General features: G+C 40.2%; 1 protein-coding gene and 1 non-coding gene across 2 annotated transcripts; both read right to left on the minus strand.

Annotated features, from left to right (window-relative positions):
* Positions 1 to 277: 277 nt before the first annotated feature.
* TRNAQ-CUG (transfer RNA glutamine (anticodon CUG)) lies at positions 278 to 349 on the minus strand. The gene has a single exon. It is a non-coding gene; the product is annotated as a tRNA-Gln (tRNA).
* A 3417-nt stretch (positions 350 to 3766) lies between these two features.
* DHRS7C (dehydrogenase/reductase 7C) lies at positions 3767 to 22428 on the minus strand. Its single transcript, XM_060764552.2, has 7 exons — positions 22292 to 22428; positions 21608 to 21767; positions 17285 to 17397; positions 15302 to 15512; positions 11037 to 11129; positions 9467 to 9622; positions 3767 to 8012 (listed from the first exon to the last, which is right to left on the minus strand). Exons 2-7 carry the CDS (start codon positions 21759 to 21761, stop codon positions 7804 to 7806), a joined length of 936 nt encoding a protein of 311 aa, XP_060620535.2. The 5' UTR covers positions 21762 to 21767; positions 22292 to 22428; the 3' UTR covers positions 3767 to 7803.
* Positions 22429 to 22629: the final 201 nt, after the last annotated feature.

Here is a 22629-nt window from a genome sequence, read left to right on the forward strand (position 1 = left end):
AAGTCCCCTATTAGCACGTCCTCCACGTGATTCTTTCCCAGGCTGGATCCCTTTCCTGGCTTCTGTTTACGTGCGAATTTTAAAGAGACACGTTCCATTTTCTAAAGAAAGGCGCTTTGTCGGTGCCACAGGCCTCAGATGAAGCTACTAGCTGAGTCCGAGAAAGATAAATGGCAGAGGCACACATCCTCTGAAATCCGAATCGTGTTACAATTATTCCCATAATTGACAACAAAAATATTATATTAATATTCCCTGGTAAAATATTTCCACCTTTAGGTTCCACCGAGATTTGAACTCGGATCGCTGGATTCAGAGTCCAGAGTGCTAACCATTACACCATGGAACCGGTATGTATCAGGGCCTGTTTGTTTCCTACTTATTCATGACGTAAGCTATTCCTTTCCCTCGTCTTTCTCAGAGAAGAACAATTTAAAGAGAACTGCTCCAAAATTGCAATAGCAAACAACCCTTCGCAGAGAAACACTAAAAGCCTTTGCCTTATACAAAAGCAAAAAGTTACTGAATTGTAACACTTTTGTAGAAATACAAACGCCCCCCGCTGTAGGGCGAGGGATACACAGGGTGCATCTGCACTGTAGAATTAATGCAGTGTGACACCACTTACAATACAGGGGATCAAGGCTATGAAATCCTGGGAATTGTAGTTTTACAAAGTCTTTGGCCTTCTTTGCCACAAAATGCTGGAATATCACTAAACTACAGCTTCCAGGGTTGCATAGAGTTGATCCAGGGCAGTTAAAGTGGTGTCAGACTGCATTTATTCTGCAGTGTAGATCAGGCATGGGCAAACTTGGGCCCTCCAGGTGTTTTGGACTCCAACTCCCACAATTCCTGACAGCCTCAGGCCCTTTCCTCCCCCCCCCCCCCCAGTTGCTTAAGTGGAAAGGAAAGGAAGGAAGGAGCCTGAGGCTGTGAGGAATTGTGGGAGTTGGAGTCCAAAGCAGCCGGAGGGCCCAAGTTTGTCCATGCCTGCATTAGGTGGTTCAAAAAGCAAATTAACAGAAGCATTTTAGCTATATTGATACAGTACAGGAAAGATGGGCTTGCAAGAATGTTTTTGTGGTTATAACCAACTAGATATATTTTAGTTATAGTGATCATAACTATTACTATAAAAAAGACAGCCAGTCCTCCTCATTTGTTGGGCTGAAGGACCCAACAAATGGGTCAAAAAAGTGACAAAAGTGACAAAAACATGAAGTAATTGCTATTTCTTTCCCTGAGAAAACACTTTTCTGGAAATGTCTACCTCTTCCAGCATGGCTCTACGGTCAGCATCCTCTGGAAACTAAACGCAGAGCTTGAAAGTGCATTACATATTCAGTTGTAGACTCAGACAATGCAGTTCAATGCAATTTTATTTATTTTATTTATTTATTTACTGTCAAAAGCATTGCACAGATAAAACAAGTATAAAACTAATTAAAGAGAAGGAGCATATGCGGATAAATAATAACAATAATAATAAAACTTTATTTATACCCCGCCACCATCTCCCCAAGGGGACTCGGAGCGGCTTACATGACGCCAAGCCCAACAACACATCAATAAAAACAACAAGCAATAAGCAAATAAAACAATACAATTAATATAACTCAACATATGGACAATAAACAACTCCATATCAAAAACAGACAACAGTGACTGGATTGTCTATGACTTTAAGCAATTATTCCTCTGTACATGAGGCAGATCATTGTGGACAAGCATACAGCTGCAGAGTTGTTTGTTCTGCTCCACAGTCGCACATGGTGGAGGATTCTTCCAGGCAGTGCCATTTTGCCAGGGTTTGATCCCATTGGGCAGGACTTGCCTTGGTTGTGCATGTATTGAATACCTAGTGCAGGATGTGATGAACTGGGCACAATGCAGTAAGAAAAACTGTGCTTCTTACATTTTCCATTTGAACATGCTGTCCATCCTCACTATACTAAAGGCAACTCCAATTTATTTATTTCATGTCCAAAGAACTGGATAAATAAGTATAAAACTGATAAAAATAGAGGGAGCACAAACAGCTAAATAATTTTTGACCAGAAACAGGCAACAGCGACTGCATTACCTGTAGCATTAAACAATTCTTCCTCTGTGCATGAAGCAGGGCATTGTGGACAAGCATAGAGATGCGGAGTTGTTCGTTCTGCTCCACAGTCACACAAGGTGGAGCATTCTTCTAGGTAGTGGCATTTTGCCAGGTTGTCTTTTGATCTGCCAACTCCATTTCTGAGTCTATCAGGGACTTCCGCAATGCCCATTCTTTGTTTACCCCTGGAGAAAGACCCTCATGGGGGGGGGGGGCATCCAGTTGGGATTTCCTGGTTTAGCTGCCCATAGGGATACTGTTTGTTGTTGGGGAGAAGTTAAGAGGAATGGCAGTTATCATGAAGCTTTTCCTTGATTTGAGTCTACTGGGAGGAGGCTGATAGCCATGCAGTGGATGGCTTTCACAGTGTTCAACCTGATTTCCCTCACAGTTAGCAGCAACTTCTCATTGCACATCAGGGGGGCAATGCCAGCTAGCTTGTGGAGTCTATCAACAAGTGTAGGCTTAAGACATCCTATGATTATTCTGTGTGTTACATTCAGTGCTATGTTCACCTCCTTCGTGTGAACAAAGTTATGCCAAACAGGGCAGGCATACTCAGCAGTTGAGTAAGACAAGGCCAGAATTTATGTTCTTATTAATTTTGGGTCTGCACCTCATGCGCTGCCAGTAAGTTTCCGCAAGATGTTACTGCGCACAGCTACTTTGTGCTTGGTGTTCATACAGTGTTTCCTACATGTGAGCATTCGATCTAAGGTGACACGAAGATATTTAGGAAGCAGTTAAACTGCATTTTATGAGTCTATGTTGACCACATAATGCAGTTTTAAATCACATTATATGGCACTGTAGATGGGGCCCAAGGGATGCCTTTGAAATGGAGTAATTGGAAGTAAGGAACACCAGGTTTTCCGAATCTTGACTGGTTGACAACATTGAGTCCGATCCAATCAGGTTAAACTGGTTCAATGACATGGCTTAGAGACAAAAGTCTTTTGCATAGGATTGGTCAGCAAAAGGCTGCTCAACATACTGAGCCACATACATTTTGCCAAACTAACGTTTACAAGTATCAGATGTGTGTCTAGTAGATATCAAAGATGGGAATGCTGTGGCTAAATAATGGCTATTAAACTTTGTTCCTTTGCATGTAAATGACATTTTTACTATGTTGGTTTAAAACCAGTGCTTTGTGTGTGTGTGTGTGTCAGGAGCAACTTGAGAAACTGCAAGTTGCTTCTGGGGTGAGAGAATTGCCTGTCTGCGAGGACATTGCCCAGGAAACACCGGATGTTTGATGTTTTACCATCTTGTGGGAGGCTTCCTTGCGTGGCAAGCTGGAGCTGACAGAGGGAACTCATCCGTGCTCTCCCCAGATTCAAACCTGCAACCTCTTGATCTTCAGTCCTTCCAGCACAAGGGTTCACCCCACTGCACCACCGGGGGCTCCAGCCAGTGCTTAAATTTACCTTACATTACTGCACCCAAAGTTTATCTGGAATACAGATTTTAAAATCCCATCTGATATTTTGTTTCACCTCATGTGTTCCCATTCTGAACTTTGGAAAGATTGTTCCAATGGAAAGAAATGAGGCCACATATGCCTGGTGTTGTACAGAATTACATCTACAGAGCACATTGAAATGCAAATATACGGATCCCTCTTTGGCTATTCATAGAAAATAGACAGGCAACGAACATGTTTGAAACTAGGGTTTTATTTATCTCACTTCAGGGCAGGGTTGCTGGATCAGAAATCTAGAAAAATGGGCGACGCAATCTACATATTCTTTCATGTTTTTCATAATTGTGCATACAGGTGTCTTCATCATTTTGCATAATTGCAGCCGTGAATGTGACTGTGTTCTTAGAGCTGGAAGTTTCTCTTTCTGAAGGATGAAATATTTAAGCTAATGAACCCAGAGGAAGTGAATGAAGAGGCAGTGGAGTTGGGGAAGGTTTTGAAGGATGCCAGAGAAAAAGTGGGAGAAGCATCGAGTCCCTTCAATGGTTGCACAGAAGAGAAAATTTGAAAAGTTGATGTGTAATAAAGAAGCTGAATATTGAACAACATCTCTGAAATTCCATTTTCTCCACGGCTATTAAAGGCACAAGCCACATCTCCAGGTTTCACTCTGGCAACCCTAGTCCTCTCCCCTCCTTTGGAAAGGGAAGTGGTAACAAGTAGCATCTACTAGGGCTGGGCGGTTTCGTTTCGTTAATTCGTAATTCGTTAATAATTCGTTAATTTTTTCAATTACAAAACGATAACGAACCATCCTGGAGCAATTATTAAAAAAAACGAATTTTAAAACGTTTTGTAAATGCTTCGTATTTCGATATTGTATTCGTTTCGTTATTGTTTTGAGGTCGTTTCGTTATTATTTCCGCATGTCTGGGCCAGTTTTATGGTTTAATTAGTGAAAAAAAATTATATCACACCAACAGTCAACAACAGAGGGAGAGGGAAGCTTCAGAAGGTTTTGGAGGTTTTTTAGCGTATTTCGCGGTCGCGTCCGCCATTAACGAATCGATTCGTTATTGTTTCGGAAATCGATTCGTTAATTTTTTACCATTTATGAAATTTCATAAATATCGAACTTTTTAAAAGGAAAATTTTGTAATTATTTTAAATATCCAAACAAAAAAACCCCCCAAATACAAATCGATTTTAGAAACAAATTTTTCCGTTGTTACCCAGGCCTAGCATCTACTATTTGGGTACCAACATTCAGGCATTCTTTAGCAAATCCAAGCTTAGCAATAGTTTTTTTTTAATGTCAGCTTTCCCTCTTCCCCTTCTCCCTCCCCCCCTCCTTGCATGAGCATCCATAAATGTTCAAAAAAGATAAATTCACTCCTATCTCTTTCACACTATATGCTTGTGCAGAGACATCTCAGACTCCAGCTGTAAATCACTGATACATGGTGGGAGTCCTTTCCCTGTGTCAGGAGTGGATAATGTCAGAAGGATCGTGTTTAGGACCCTCTATGGGAGGAATGGAGGGGAAAATAGCTTTGCTTTTCAAAGTTTGGGGGCTGTTCCATACCTCCCAAGTCTCCTGATTTGACAAGAATAGTGCCAGTGAATCCTATCTTGTCCCAGCTTTTCAGCTGCTTATGTCTGTCTCCTCCCTTCTTACTTCCCCCTTTTGTGCTTTTACTTCAATTGCTGCAAACTGAGTTCAAAGTGCAAAAGCAGTTTGCAATCAATTTACTCCACAGAGACAAAATGAGGGGGCAACATTTCACGCTTTTAGTCAGACATTTTGCAAAAGCAAAGTCCAGCAGCATGTCTTAGCTGCATGTTCTTCCTCATTAATAGCTTTTGCCAGCTGATGTTGCTTGACTATATTTATTCCTGTGAAATGCTCTAGGGACCTTGTCATAATGGCCCATGGATTCACCTTGCATTGGGGTGAATCCATGGGCTCCTGGTGGGGGTGAGGGCATGGAAAAGCCACCAATCCATACCTCACAATGCCCATTTTACCTTGCTCTTCATCCCATGGGGTGAAGCATTGCCACCTGGCTTACCCCCACTGAAGGAAAGGCTCCAATGGGTACTGCTTCATGTACCTTTTTGGTATGGGGCCCAGCCAGAAGTTCCTTTACGTCATGTGAAGGACTCTGTGCCGTAAAAGGAGGTGAAGCAGCATACGATGGACAAATCAGCCCGTCTGATGAGGTTGTTGGATAATCCACAAACTCCAGCCTATAGACCGATGCAATGATTTCCTGGTCCACTCAACATATTGTAACACTAATCAACTTCCCAGGCACTAGTAAGCTCTTACACTCTACTTATTGCATTATTTTCTGTTCACAAGTCAGTATCATACAACATTCCAAAAACTCCCCTCTCATTCATACCTTTATCTATTTATCTTCACTTTAGGTAATATGCTTTCATAGAATCATAGAATCATAGAATCATAGAGTTGGAAGAGACCTCATGGGCCATCCAGTCCAACCCCCTGCCAAGAAGCAGGAATATTGCATTCAAATCACCCCTGACAAATGGCCATCCAGCCTCTGCTTAAAAGCTTCCAAAGAAGGAGCCTCCACCACACTCCGGGGCAGAGAGTTCCACTGCTGAACGGCTCTCACAGTCAGGAAGTTCTTCCTAATGTTCAGATGGAATCTCCTCTCCTTTCTCCCATCTTTCTTCCTAAGCATCCTTTCATTTAAAGTGAGCTCGTCACCCCATCCTCATATCTACAGGTCTTGCATTTCCATTTATATTAACTCACAACCTGCCCTTTCATTGGTATAAATATCTGTCCATGGACTTGGTATCCATAGGTATCATGCTTCAAAGTTTTTTTCTTTCAGTTAGTTTCAAAGGCACTGTAGGATTCCAGTAATACACTCTGACACACAATGCCTTTGAATACCATCCATACCAAGGAACAGTGTGTCAATCCTTTTTCTCAATAACTTGAGCCATTGGTGGTTGGATGACCCAATCTGTGTCCTAGTCTTCCATGGTCTACATATTAGTAATGCTTTGATGGCCATGGCTCAATGCTATGGAATCATGGAATAGTAGTTTTACAATGTCTTTAACTTTTTTTGCGAAAGAGTGCTGATGCTCATCAAACTACAAATCAGAAGGTTCCATAACATTGAGCCCTGGTAGTTAAAGTGGTGTCAAACTACATTAATTCTACAGTGCAAATGCACCCTTAGTGCCTACTGGGTGATACTTGTTATTATTGTTTTCATCATAGAATCCCGTTGTGATGTGTGAGAGTCCCCACCATCCAATTTTGTCCAACTGTATAATTAATACAGCTTGATACCACTTTATCTGCTGTGATGAGCATCAGCACTATTTTGGCAGAGAAGGCTAAAGAGGACAACTGATGTATTGCCTTCCTGAACCACCAACCCCATATTTTTTGCTAAAATCAAGACTTTTATAAAAACTTTGAGTTTTAAAGGGTTGGGGAGGAAGAAGAGATAGCTAAACCACCAAAATATAAAATATTGACACACCAGCTCTCTTTCACTCCATTCAAGAATTTGCCCTCTATTCCCGTTTTGAGTCCAGCAGCACTTTGTTATCAGATTAACACCATACATTAATTCAACTACATCGCTTCTATAATCTTTAACAATTTCTTCATTTCCTATTGTGCTTCAACCAACCCATTAGGTTTCTGAGAGGCCTAATTGCCATAAGGCACCAGAACCTGTCTCATCTTGGAAGCTAAGCATGGTGAACCCTGGTTAACACTTGGATGTAAGACCACCAACAAACACCTAATGCTGTTGGCTATATTCAAAAGAAGGAACGGGCAAAACCTGCTCAGAGTATTCCTTGCCGAAGAAAACCCCACACAACTATTCGGATCAGCATAAGTCAATAGGTGACTTTGAAGACACTTTCACACATTTAGGTCTCTTTCCATAATTACTCCAAATACAACAGCCAACATACTGAGCAAACCCTTTTAAAATAAATGCACTTTCTATTAACTCTTTTCTAACTGTAATTTCTAAGAGACCAAACACCACCACAGATATTTCTGATGGTTGGTAAGACACTCTGTTGTCACCAAGGAGTGTACTAACTTTCCCAACTCCACTGCCTCCAGATCTTCAGAAATCTTTTGCCATTTCTTCTGGGACCCAATCATTTGCCCCTGCTCTGAGCTTCTCGGTAGTTCCCTCCATAAAATAAAGAGCTTCTGGCAACACTATTGCCAAAGTAGATGGGCTAAATGCAATCACTTTTCATCTTCTATTTTCTGTTTTTCTTTAACTCCTGCAGCAACAACAGCAAAAAATAACTCTGGAAAGAAGGTGCGTATGTAAACAGCTGCCTTTGCAATAGGATTTGCCATGAACACCTCCTGTTTCTTCCTGTTCACTGTTCTCAGAATTTCATCTGCAACTTCAGTTGGATGGACACCATAGGCCAGTTTTCTGCAAAGGACTGGAAAAGAGACAGAGAAGAAAATATTAACGTATGACCCTCCTACAACCATTTCTTTTTATCCCTTTTCATCTCAGAGCTGGTCACAAGTGGCATTCAATCCAGTCAATTATGTAAGAAATTTCTTTGAAAAGAAAGATTCACATTACACACCCTTCCGCTGTTCCAGTTTGGCAGAGACCACTCCAATGTGTTCTCTATTGTCCCACCATTTATAGGCCTTTAAAATGTACAATTTCTCTATGCTTTTTCCACTTAGCTCCTTTGTTCTCGTGTTATTTCAATTGCTGATGAATCCAAAGTCCAAAAATAGCTTGCACTCAGCTAACTGAGCAGAAGAGAGGACTGGATGGCATCTTGCCCTTCCCAGTAGGCTCAGGCAATAGTAAACAGCTTCAGCCTCTTAGCTTCGCTTTTCTTCCTCATCAATAACTTTTACCATCTTGACCACACTCTGATGTTGCTTGACTATATATGATCGGTTTTCATCTGTTAAATGTTGGAGGCTATGACGTTGATTGAGTAGGTGTATAGGACTCCATTGCTTTTAAAAGACAATGGATTAAAAACTAATTGGTATGGAAATCACCTTATAATGGAGAGGCCTTGCTGAATGAGAACTGGCAGCCACACACATTTTGGTCATTTTAAAGAACTGCAATGTGTGTGTGTTTAAAAAAGAGAGAGAAACACTCTAGAAAGGTGGGATATATTATCTCTTGCCTCTTATACTAGATACAGCAGGGTTTTAAAAAAAAATATAGAACTGCTAGCCAGATGGAAAAGGATGAGTGATGTGAAATACTGCCCACTAGGTGCTTACAACAATTGTCCATTTGTCCAGACCTACTGTGGTAGGAGAGAGAAAAATGAATGTGTGTCCTCCTATAGATTGAGAATATTGTGCCTAATTTACTGGGGGAAATGTTACTACTCATACCTTGGTAATTCAAATCATGATGATAGTGCATGCTGCAGGAGAGAGGTGAAGGTCAAGTTACGTTTCGGTTATTGTAGGACTACAGCTTGCATCAACCTTGCCAGTTTAGCCAGTATGAGACATGAAAGCAGCTGAGATCCAGCAACATCAGGAGGGCTATGTATTTTGCATCTTTGCTTTAGTGCAGTGGTTCCTAGCCAAGGTGTTTTGGACTTTAGCTCTCAGAAATGCCAGCCAGATTACCAACTGTTAGGAATTCTGGAAGCTATTTCAAAACACCTGGAGGACCAATGCTCTAGTGGAAAAAGTATAACACAGCACATGATGTTACTGTGACTGCATTTCAATCTCTCCCTGCTTCTTAAAATCAGGTGGGACCTCTCTGCTGTTTTCCCCCTCTAAATATTCCAAATTTCAGCTTCCCAACTAATTTTGTCTCTTTGGCACATTTCCTCTTCTGTCCTCTTATCCTAAACGCTTTCATCCACACACCATCCTCTTGTGTGAATCTTACATTTCCACACGGAGGATTCCCAGTTGCTAGGCTGTGGTTGAACACTGTATGAGCGTATGAAACTTGGAGTCACAGTACTGACACAAACACCAAACTCCTGCAGTTCTGCCCTCAGGCAATCAAAGAACCCGAGAGCAGCATGCTTTGAAGCAGCATCTAGGAGCAAAACAAAGATAGTATTATTGACTTAAAGGACATGTTAACCTCAAAGCATGCAATTACACAGAAGAGCTAATGCAGTTTGACACCACTTTTAAAGCCATTGATCAATTCTACAGAACCGTGATAGTTACAATTTTACAAGGAATTTAGCCTTTTCTGTCTCTCCAAACTCATGATTCCATAGCATTGGGCTGTGGCAATCAAAGTGTTCTCAAACTGCATTAATTTTAAAGTGCAGATGCATCCTTAGTCTCATCACCCTTGGGCTGCTAGACATGAAGGTCCCTAGCACTATTTCTTTTAATCCATACAGACATGAAGGTCCCTAGCACTATTTCTTTTAATCTTTTAAATAATTCTATTAATTTCAGCACAATAGCATAAAATGTATGTCTTGCAGTTTAGAACAAGTGATGTACAGAGCAATCTATCTATCATCTATCTATCTATCTATCTATCTATCTATCTATCATCTATCTATCTATCTATCTATCCCATTTTGAAGTGAGCCTCCTCATTCCAAGACTCTCCCAAAATTTGATCTTGTAACTCTTTCAGAAATTAAAATAAGATAATGGGTGTAGTCATATGACACAAGAAGCCAGGATTCCACAGAATGAGTAGCACGCTCAAATATGTTCTTTCTTTCATTCAGCTTACTCAAACATAGCTAGCTAAATTAACTTCATTATGTACTTGATTATGTGTTGTCTGGTAATGGACAGATTCCCATCTGTAGTATGTTCCCTTACAAGAAACCAAAGGGAATATCCTGGGTTCTGCTGCCAATTCACATAGCAAACTAACAATGGAGCAAAACTTCATGGTTTGTTTAGCTGTTCCTGTTACAAGCAAGAGCAGGCAGCACACTATTGTTCCATTATGACTTGTCAAGTTACCTTTAAATCTTGGTTTCTACTTTGGTATGAATGCACCCAAATGTATGTGTCAGCTCATCAGAAGCATGTGGTACTTAAAAACTTGAAGGAGTACTTTGCCAATAGCTATACTGATCAATCTTGCATCCAAGAGTCAGTATGTTCTTTGACTTCCTTTTGGAAAGACACAGGCTCTTAAGGACATTTTAGTTTAAAGCCCAGCTGAGCCACAACTACTTAACAGTCACAACAGATGCCAAATGGTCTACCCATCTTGCATTTGGGGTGCAGACCATCCCTCCTACAAAACTTAAGCCCTCTGCCATATTACTGATGCATGCATCGTACCACAAAAAGGTCAGCTTCTGACATCTGAAAACTGTTAATGTTGTGGCATTTGGCAAAAATGGTACTTGTTTTTCCTCAAAGGAGCTAAAGGTCTTAGACTTTAGACTGAGTGAATTTGTAACAATCATTAGTATCATATCAAACAGTTTCTGCAGTATGGTCAGTTGTGTTCATAAACTTACAGGCTGCACGAAAAGGGACTCCAACTTTCCCCTGGATATTGTTGACTAATATAACTTGACCAGTTCTCCTGGAGATCATGTTGGGAATAAGAGCTGAGGGGAAAATGAAAAGAAGCAGAGAGTATGAGAATCAACTACCAGAGGGGGACACGCCATATACTTTATTTAACCCTAGTCTCACACATTTCTTTTCATGGCTAAATGACAGATAAAGATCTTTAAGAATAGTATCACAGTACTGTATGGACTGGAAAAACCAGAAGTATTGCAAACTCAACACCTTGGACAGTCAGTAATGGATAGGTACTGTCACCATGTTTGTCTTTAAAATGTTACATCCTGATGGCACCAGATTAGGCATGGGAAGACTTCACCTGTCCAGATGTTTTGGGCTTCAACTCTTAAAAATTCCAGGCAGCTTACCAGCTGTTAGGAATATTGGGAGCTGATGTCCTAAACACCTGGAGGGCTGAAGTTTGCCCATGCCTGCTCCAGATACTGTCTCATCTAGGAAGATAAGCAAGTTCAGTTCTGGTTAGTACTTGGATAAGAGACCACCAAGAAATGCCAGGTGCAATTGGGTATATTTTAGAGGGTGGACAGCTCTGAGTGTTCCTTGCCTAAGAAAACCCTAGGAAATGCATATTCATAACCAAAATAGTACTGTATGTCTTGTTCTTCCCAAAAAGTTTACAATTTATGCTGGCAGAGGGAACGTCTCACCCAGAATGGGGAAAGGATGCCAACAAGCTACTTGTTTCACAAAGTAAGAAGTGAGAGGGAGGAAACAGTAGTGGAACCTTCCTTAAAACTATAGATTATTTTACAGTTTCCTTAATATGAGGCAACCAAAGACAGGTTATAGTATACAGATTTGCCAGTCTGGATCACTATCATCTCTCACTAGCAACCCTCTTCCAAGACCTCAGAAGAGTTCTTTCTCTTCACCTGCTCTGTAGTCTTTTAAATATTTTCCAGAGTAAACCTAGGACTTTCTGCATGCAAAGCATATTCTAGATCAGTATGGAACAAACTCTCCGCTTATTCTTTACATTTGAGGACTTACAAAAGTTCACAATCTGTGTAGATCTGAATTAACACTCACATAGATGTTTGAATAACTTCTTTAATAGTCTCAAACCATTGGTTGGCAAGTTGATGTAAGGCACACCATGTTCCTCATTAAGAAAGACCTCTCTGAGTAGTTCATACGCTACAAGGGGACATGGGATGCTTCCAGGCAAAAGGACTCATCTTTAAATGAACCCAAAGACCCTGCACAATTGTTATGTCTTTTTCCCCCTTCAAGGCATTTTCTCACAAAATTGGTGGGTAGTAATTATATCACACTTTAATCTGAGTGTGGCCTTCTTTTTCTGTCAGTGGATTGCCAGGTACCCCTAGGACCTCCAAACAGATCACTGTTGTGCAAGAGCCATCAGTTGAAAACTAATGAAGTCCAGGGTGGGTCTCAATGAACCCTTGGCCTTCCAGAGGAACACTGTACAACTCATTCAGGGATTTTCCTAAGATACCAACTCATAGCACATAGCAGATAAACATTGGTGGTGTGTTATTAAACAGAAGTACCCATGGGAAAAGGAATCACAGCAAAGCATAGCAAGCCCTACATTTCAGAATGTCACGACTGAACAGAACCTTGGCAGCCCTCTCCATCAGCCCATTGCTCAGAGAGGGCATCTTGCCACTACAGCAACTCTTGCACATTGTTTTCCAGCCTCTGCTTAAATAAATAAAGTGACAGAGAGCTTTGAAACAGATGCCAGATGACTTTCAGTAGGTTTATCATGCCACTGGGACACACTAAGCAGATCTATACTTCCTAGTACCAGCAAGCCATAAAGCCAGGAAAAGGACCTATTCATTCTCCCAAATTCTAAGTCCAGAAAATACCTCTGTGAAACCCACCTTTATTTTATTTGTTGTTGTTGTGTACCCTCAAGTGATTTCTTATTTACGGCAACCCTAAGTTGAACCTATCACCAGATTTACTCAGCAACATTGGTTGAGGGTGGGGGCGGGGTTGCCTTTTCCTTCCTCTGAGGCTGAGAAAAAATGACTTGCTCGAGGTCACTGAGGCTGGATCTACACTGCCATATCATCCAGATTATCAAATCAGATAATCAAGATTATATTACATTATTATTATTATTATTATTATTATTATTATTATATGACGATGTAGATGGGACCTTGGTAGGTTTTTATGGCTGAGCAGGGATGTGAACCCCGGTCTCCTAGAGTCATACACCAAAGTTCAAATCATTACACCATGCTGGCTCCCTATATTTCTATTTATTAAAATATTTATATCCTGCCCTACATCTGAAGATCTTAGGGAAGTTTGCAATGAAATGAATTCAAAACAATAAATAATACTAATATGTTCTAAAAACTAACAATGTATTAAATCTTATGTCAGCTAAATAAAAATCCAGGTAATTTAAAGCTAGTTAAAACAATATAAAATACTGCCAACCACAGGTAGAGATATAGAGAGAACCTCCTTCAAATGTCCCATTTAGGTCTTTTCATTGATTTATTTAGTTAATGCTTCACCTTTCTGCAGGGTTGGGATTCTCGTAACAACATCATTACATTCTTTTCCATAATATTTTTGATACAACATCAGTGTTCCTGTTCCTACAACCACTAAGTAATATAATCAAGAAAAAACTATTTGCTAAGTAATTGCACATTATTCTTCTGTTTTGCACTGCTGTCACTTTCTCCCCCTTACTTTTCAATGTGAAATCAAGGTCCCTGTACTTCATATGAGAAATGTTGGGGCTATGATTCGTATTAATAGCATTGGTGGTAGTAAGTAACACCCACAGTAGCAACAAGAACAACTGAGTTCTGATACCAGTCACCGACACCAAACCAAACAGAATGTGAACTGCTTCAGCTTTCAAGTCTGAAATATAGGGTTGTGGGTGGGAAAGAATCCAAATGCAGAATTATAGAGCAACATAAGTGGATTCTTTTCTTAATAAGCCTGTTCTACACAATCCAGATTATCTACTTTGAACTGGATTATATGGCAGCCATAGTCTTCTCCAAGACTATACATATTTATAATGTTTAATAATATTTGGATTATTTAGGGGGTGGGGGTTCAGTGGACAGAGGAGGTCTTAAAGACTGTAAGAGGAGCAAAACAGGAAGATAAGAGAAAGGATGAATGAGTCAGGAGGAGTGAAAGGCATGGGAAAAAGTAAAATGAAGGAGCATGGAAGGCAAGTCAAAAAGCAGAGCGAAGCAGAAAGAGAACCTGGATTCACATGGATGGATAAGGAAGAGGGAGAGAGCACTTTTCTCCATGAGAGAGAAAGGGGGAGAATACTTGGACCCACACTTAAATGGGTGGGAGAGAACACTTCTGGGATGGAAGGACAACAAAGTTTCCTAAACTGTGCAAAGTTGATTATATTTGCTAGTGAAAAATGAAAACCATGGGTGCATCTGCAATGCAGAAGTAATGCAGTTCAACACAAGTTTAACTGTCATGGTTCAATACTATAGAATCACGGGAGTTGTGGTTTGGTGAGGCAGCAGCACTATTTGGAAGGAGAGGATAAAACTTGTAAAACTACCATACTATGGGGCAGGACAATTAAAATCAAACTCCATTAATTCTACAGTATAGAATTACCCCAAGTTCACGATTGGATAAAGGTGTGCCCCGAACAGTACTAATTGTGATGAGTCCAGCTGATGATAAACATTTTAAATTTCCATTCATTTCAATTTAACATATGCACATTTACACAAAGGAGGCTTCCAAATGCTTATATTTGGCCAACTCACACCCATGAAAAGACACAGTAGTCATGAACCGTTAAGGAATATTGCATTATGGATAATATTCATGTCTAAAATATTCTAATTGGCTCATCCCAGGATATTTTTTGTGTGTGTCAGGAGTGACTTGAGAAACTGCAAGTCGCTTCTGGTGTGAGAGAATTGGCCATCTGCAAGGATATTGCCCAGAGGATGCCCAGATGTTTTACCATCCTGTGGGAAGTTTCTCTCATGTCCCTGCATGGGAAGCTGGAGCTGACAGACAGGAGCTTACCCCACTCCCCGGATTCAAACCGCTGACCTTTCGGTCAACAGTCCAATCGACACAAAGGCTTAACCCATTGTGTCACCAGGGCTCCCAGGGTGAAAACATAACCAAATTGTGATCCACGCAATACTCCATCTTTTAAGAGAAATAACAAGAGCATGCTTTCAAATACCTTTGGTGAGTGTTATAGGTCCGAAATAGTTGGCATCCATAATCTTTTTGTCAAGTTCCAGTGAGACATTGTGTACTGTCCCCTTCAACTTGGTGCTAGCATTATTTATGAGTATATCCACACATCCATAGCAATCCAAGATTTCTTTAGCCACATCTTGAATACAGTTTACATCACATAGATCTAGAAGGACAAGCTTCGGTGTAAATGTCTAGAAAAAAGCAATATTTGGTTACTACAGTATTTTGCTATGATGCCATGTTTGTAAGTTTCCATGTTTTTGAAGGCGAAGGTAGTGAAGAATAGGCCAACCTCCCGAGTTGAAAAAGGTCATACAGAGAAACTTAGTAACCAGTTGCCCACCTTATATACAACATACTAACTAGAATGTATCAGAAGAGGCTAACAATTACTGTGAAAAGAGTTAAACCGGGGTGGAGAAACTTGCAGGTCTCCTGGAGTTTGTTGGTCTATTTCCCAGGAGCATAGTGTAGAAGGGTGATGAGTTTCATAATCCAAAAGCATTTTGATGTAAATCAAATCCGGGGATCAAATCCAAGGATTATCTCTTGGTCAGTGGACATTACTGAATACTACTGTATGATCCAAATAATCTGCAGTAGTTCCTTTGAGCAAAGTACCATTTATTCCAGGACTTTTGGCACTGCTGCTGTCATTATCCAAGACTAACCATTTGTTATTTCTCATATCCACTTGAGTGGTTTCCAAGGACATTTGCTTGAGATGGTTTACATTGACAAAAAGTGCATTGTGTGAGCTGACCCTTTACATGAAGATGATAGTCATGTCATGTAATTTTAAATATTTCTACATTGGCCTTCATCTTAACAGATTCATTGGTGTTATACTGCAATGAAAATTGTATGTAATAGAAGTAACATGTTCTTCAAATAACATTAAAATGGAGCAGAAGAACCTTAAATCACACATGAAGGCATAGGCAACATACAATGGTTTACAACAATGTCATCAAAACACAACAGCAACCCTAATTTAAAATACTTGATAGGTATGTTATGTTTTAATATCAACATTACTTTATTGTACTTTATTGTGGAAAAAGCTCCTATACATTGACCACTTAGGTTGATTTGGAACTTATCTGGCAGAAATTGGTTTCACTGTACAGATTATTAATTTCAGCATGCCTGACCTGTTCTTTCAGTCGGAATTTTTCTGACTATTATCCCTGTGACATTGGGAGAGGGAGACTAGGACCTTATTAGACATTCTTCGGGTTCTGTTTCCATGCACTTAAGAAACGGAGCCCCACAGAAATCCCACAGAGGCCATCATATGACATAAGGGCATTTCTGGTGGGACTCCTTGGGGCTCCATTTCCTAAGTGAATGGAAACAGAGCTTGAAATCCATCTTCAGGAGATGGGTGTTACCTGACTCCAGGCAGGAGAAAGCGGGAGAAAGTGAAAAGATGGTAAACATGTGGGATGGTTGGCCATCCCTGAAAATGGGGAGAGATTGAAGGAAACAGTATAAGACAGTTCCCTCCACACACCCCTGCTTTCCCCCACTTCCCCCATGCTCATCTGATGAGGAAATAAGAAAGACAGACAAGCAGTTTAGACCTGCATCCAGCACTGATCAGACCCTTGAGGAAATTAGAGTAGGCTGGGCAATGAAGGAACAGCTAGGAATCCACCACCTTAGCTCAGTGGTTCTCAACCTGTGGGTCCCCAGGTGTTTTGGCCTTCAACTCCCAGAAATCCTAATAGTTGGTAAACTGGCTGGGATTTCTAGGAGTTGTAGGCCAAAACACTCGGGGACCCATAGGTTGAGAACCACTGCCTTAGATAGTCATCTAAACTTGCTTAATGTTAGAGCTGGCTCTCAAAAGCAAACTGATCAGACTAGAAAATCTTGTCTTATAAAATGCATTCATACACCAGTCAACTGCACAGCCTTTATAAGGATATTTAAGCTATATGTGTACACAGGTACTTACTGCGGTAGGATCAGCCACACTGGTTAAAGAATCATAGAGAGCTTCTAAATTGTCCAAGTGTTTACCACATAGAACTAGCCTGGCTCCACCTGCGTGAAATACATGTGAGCATTCTGCAAAATAAACCAGTGAATAAGGCAGGTTAATGACACTGGACATGAAACTGTATTTCTGTTAAATGGGGGAAATTCATTCTTTCCACCAGACAGCATTCCCCCACACATGGGGGATAATCAAAAGTGAAGGGAGTTGTCATTAAACAACATCTGGGTACCCAAACTAAAGAGCTCTGGTTGCTATGTAAATAAATTATAGATTGTTCTCTGTACCACAGCTTCTCCATCCATACGTTCATCCATGAAGGCAACCATGAGGCTGATGTCACCTTTGATGAAAGTGTTTGACATCCCTGAACTACTGACATCTTTGCATGATCCATAAACTGCATAAATAACCCTATAGCTGCCCTTAAATTTGTTTACAGACATTCCTGAATACAATAACCGATGAATTGGTTCAACCTCCTGGGAGAAGATACTGTTGAAATGTGTCAAAATCATGATGTGCAAATTCCTCCACATCTGTTACAGTACTTATATTGGAGTGTATCAGTCCTGCCAAGGCAGCAGCGTCAGGGCTGAGCAATGCTGGGAGCTCTAAATCCACCAACATCTGGAGGGTTGCAGTTTGCTCATCTCTGCAGAACAGAGCTGGAAATGCATTTACAGTATTTATTTATTTATTTATTTATTTATTCCCAGTATTTCTACCCCATCCTTCTCAACCCCCAAAGGGGGACTCAGGACGGCTTACATTTGGCACAATTTGATGCCATTGAACATAACAAAGTAATATGATAACAATTAAAACAATAAATATAACATTAATTAAAACAATAAAAACAGTAGTAACCGCCGTATCACCATTCCAATCAAATTCCACATCCAAAGCGCTATTTAATAATCCCTGCTGTCCAAAACCTGACCCCAGAACCACGACTTCAAATTCTTCCTAAAAGACAGGAGGGATGAAGCTGATCTTACCTCATTAGGAAGTGAGTTCAGTTTACTTGTTATGTAAAACTGAAATTTATGTTTGGAAACATTTGTTCACAGAACAAATTGTCACTAAAGATAACTCAGCATCTGAAACCTGTTTCAGCCACCATTATGTCAGTGGCTTAATATTATTACCTCAAGCATCACATGTCTTGGAACACAGTTGATAATTAGATTCAGTAATATCAATAGTGTAGGAAGACCAAGCTGTCCCACACTGAATGTGACTGTACTGACACTGTTGCAAGTCACTCTGCATTGTCACAAAAGTTGTTCCTGTTAAACACCTTCAAGTCATTTCTGATTTATGGTGACCTAAGGTTTATGATCAAGGATTTTTCTTGACAGATTTTGTTCAGAGGGAGCTTGCCCTTGCCTTCCACTAAGGCTGAAAGAACATTGCTTTTTCCAGGGTCACTTAGAGGGTTTCCATGCTGAGCAGGGATTCAAACCCCTGGCCTCTCAATGCCTTAGTTCAATACCCAAGTCAATTCCCAATGCTGGCTCTCATCACAAAAGGCACACACATATCTACAAATAAGGTATTAGACTACAAGCCATAACCAAGCAGTTTACTGTAGCAAAAAAATTCCATTCATATATAAGATCAAGCAGGTGGTGGATTGCATCCTCGGAGGGGCATGATTTTTCACAAAACCAATTAAAATGTAGGTTTTCTTTGTATAACTGTTGATTAACACTGCAAAATTATAATGTTTCTTAGAACATGACTTTCACCAGTTGGTCCCTCATCAAATGTTCTTTCATCTGTGGCTCTTATCAAATACTTGCCCAGCCCTTTCGGCCAAGAAGCTAGAGCAGTGGTTCACAACCTTCCTAATTGTGCGACCTCTGAATACTGTTCCTCATGCTGTGGTGACCCTCAACCATAACATTATTTATTGCTACTTCATAACTGTAATTTTGCTACTGTTATGAATTGTAATGTAAAATATCTGATGTGCAGGATGTATTTTCATTCACTGGATCAAATTTGGCACAAATATCTGATACAACCAAATTTGTGGGGTTGGAAGGGATTGATTTTGTCATTTTGGAGTTGTAGTTGCTAGGATTTATAGTTCATCTACAATCAAAAGGCATTCTGAACTCCACCAAACAATGGAATTGAACCAAATTTGGCACACAGAACTCCCATGACCAACAGAAAATACTGGAAGGTTTTAGTGGGCATTGCCTGGAGTTTTGGAGTAGTTCACCTACCTCCAGAAAGTACTGTGGACTCAAACAATGATAGATCTGGACCAAACTTGGCATGAATACTCAATATGCCCAAATGTGAACACTGGTGGAGTTTGGGGAAAATAGACCTAGACATTTGAGAGTTGTAGTTGCTGGGATTTAGAGTTAACCTACAATCAAAGAGAACTCTGAACCCAGCCCACAATGAATCCACACCAAACTTGGCACACTACCTACATGACCAACATTGAATGCTGTTGGGTTGGGGGCAGGGCTGTTTTTGAATTCTGGGAATTGTAGTTCACCAACACCAAAAAGGAAGAGAAGGACAGGTGGAAAGATCTTCAGCCTTCTCTGCCAAAAGGATTCCTAAGACCATCAGAAATATGTGTTTTCTGCTGGTCTTTGGCAACCCCTCTGAAACCCCCCTCATGACCCCTCCCCCCAGGGGTCCCAACCTCCAGATTGGGAAACACTGAGCTAGAGGAGGGTTTGACCTGTAATAAAGAGCACACAGGCTGGATGTCAGGACAGATTTTCTAGACCAGTGGTTCTCAACCTGTGGGTCCTCATGTGTTATAACCCAGAAATCCCAGCCAGTTTACCACCTGTTATGATTTCTGGGAGTTGAAGGCCAAAACATCTGGGGACCTATAGGTTGAGAACCACTGTTAGATGCATGGCTGAAGTGCTGCAACATTTTTTTTTGTAGATTGTGTTTGTGTGAGTGAGTGTGTGTGTGAATGTGTTCACTCCCAAAATCTCTAAAGCCAAAGAGAACTCTAACCTTCACAAAGATTCCCCATCACTCATTACACTGAATGATCCTAGCAACAATTTCATGTGATCAGCATGCCCAAGAATATATATTTTTTCTATTTTTATTGTCCCTTTCTTTCAGTTTCTCGCTCTCCCTTCTTCTTTTTTTCCTTTTTTTAAACTTTTCCTTTTAAAAAAATCTCCAGGACACACCTTTGTCTCTCTCTCCTAGCACACCTCTGTAAATCCCTGACCTTTGGGGATACGGATATTGACTGGGTCGCCTCCTCTTGCTCCATAACTCAGTGTGCTTCCCAACCTGCAGCTGCCAAGTGGTGCATACTGCATATGAGCCATGAGGATTTCTCAATTGGCTCCTCCTGTTTCCAGCTCCCTGGAGGGCAACAGAGCAGCAGCAAGCCCAGTGGAGACCTCCATCTAGCAGAGCTGTGAATCACTTTCCATTCCCCCAATACCTTGTGTCGCTGTAAATCCAACTATTACCTGAACCACTATTACCTCCTCAAGGTCTTAGCCCAAAGGCCAACAAACAATTTAGTTGCACAATTACCCTCTGCTTTCAATTTATTGGTCCCAGAACTTAAAGCTCAGCACTCATGCATACCTGATAGATTATAGAAGTGTTCTATTTATACCATCTTGCTGCCACCTGATAGTTACTGTACGTGCAATTAGATCTCAGAGCCACCTTGCTATAAATAGAGCAATTTATTTCATATCAGACTTATGGTTAAAGAAGCTAGCTTTTCAACTCTACCTACCTGCACACATTTATCTAGTTATAAGAATGGGGTTCTTTAAATATATCGAAGGAATCTTTTTTATTGCACCTTTGGTTTTGGATAGGCCAAGGATATTTCCTCTAGACTAGGATTTCAAAAGTCGACATTAAAAATAAATATGTGCTTTTTACAACAGAAAAAACACCCAATTTCTGTGACAGAATTAAATAGCCAAGGCGTACTAATTTGCATATCTGTACATATATACTTTTTAAATATTTCCTGTCATGCCAGGTTTTCTTTGATTCCCTGGCTTCTATGGAGAACAAGCATTTTCACAACACCTATGTTTCTAGAGTTTCATTTGCAACCACAAAAGTTAGTAACCCTGTTCCTTTCTAATAACCATAAAGATTTGTGAGATTCTGGATATTTCATATGCCAGAAAATGTACTACTGTGACTCCATTCAAAACATACTGATTTCTAGAACATTACTTATTGTGCATTTTTGTGTATTTACTATGAAGTACTACTAATTTACTACACCTATGTACTTACCTTTGCCCACACCAGACAGAGCATCCGTGATCACTACAACTTTACTCCGCACAGCAGATTTTGACATCATCTGAATTACTGTCCGATAAATATATACAACCCCACTGATTACAACCACAAGCAGTGGGAGGATTAATACACCTAAGACACCCATCTTCACCTAGCAGGAAAATAAAAATAAAATAAGATGTTAACAAAAAACTATTGTATTATTTTTCCATGCAATTTGTTTTTTAAAAAATCACAGTAAAATCAATCAGGCTGGAAAGCAAGTAAATTTTAGATGTTCCAAGTTGAAGCTTAAATCAGGTTAGGATTTTATGCATAATACATCCATGCACAAAAAAATTATAAAATTGAAGAAATGAATTTGTTGCTCTGGAAAGTCAGTTTCCAAATGAATACATGCAAAGCATGCTTACGTTGAGAAATCAAAATTATGACATATGCCCAATTAAAAATGTATTGGGTTAATTTCTGTAATACTTAGTCCATCCTACGAATAGATGTGAGGTCAGTAGTGTTGCAGGTTAAATAATCCATTCATTTTCAATGCAAGACAAATAAAGTAAGATGGGATTGTGTTATATATCTTACTTAATTGGAAAGATTCGATCAAATCTTCTGATAAAATTATACCCATTTGACGTTTGCCAGAAGTTGTGTAACAAAGCAATAACTTACTTGGAATTGCAGAGTCAACAAACTGATGAGGAGGTGTCTCCCGCCAACTGGTTTATTCAAGAAGTTTAATTAAACTCATAGGCATTTTTGGAAAGGAAGGGCACCCTGCACTGAAGCCTTTTGCCTTGAGCGAAGGTGGCTATGAATAGGGCTCAGCTGCATGACAGGATTCTGACAAGTAAATATAGTATCAATGGCCCCAGCCACATACCTGACCTATTTTGTTTCACAGAGCTTCAAAGTCTTTCTACAGCTCTCAAGAGCAAACCAACTGAATGAGATATAGAGACTGCCGTTATTAATTTAATCATTTTGACAGTATAAAGGCTAGATTTGCT

Source organism: Anolis sagrei, chromosome 2 (genome assembly GCF_037176765.1).
Source record: "Anolis sagrei isolate rAnoSag1 chromosome 2, rAnoSag1.mat, whole genome shotgun sequence".
Taxonomy (NCBI): Eukaryota; Metazoa; Chordata; class Lepidosauria; order Squamata; family Dactyloidae; genus Anolis; species Anolis sagrei.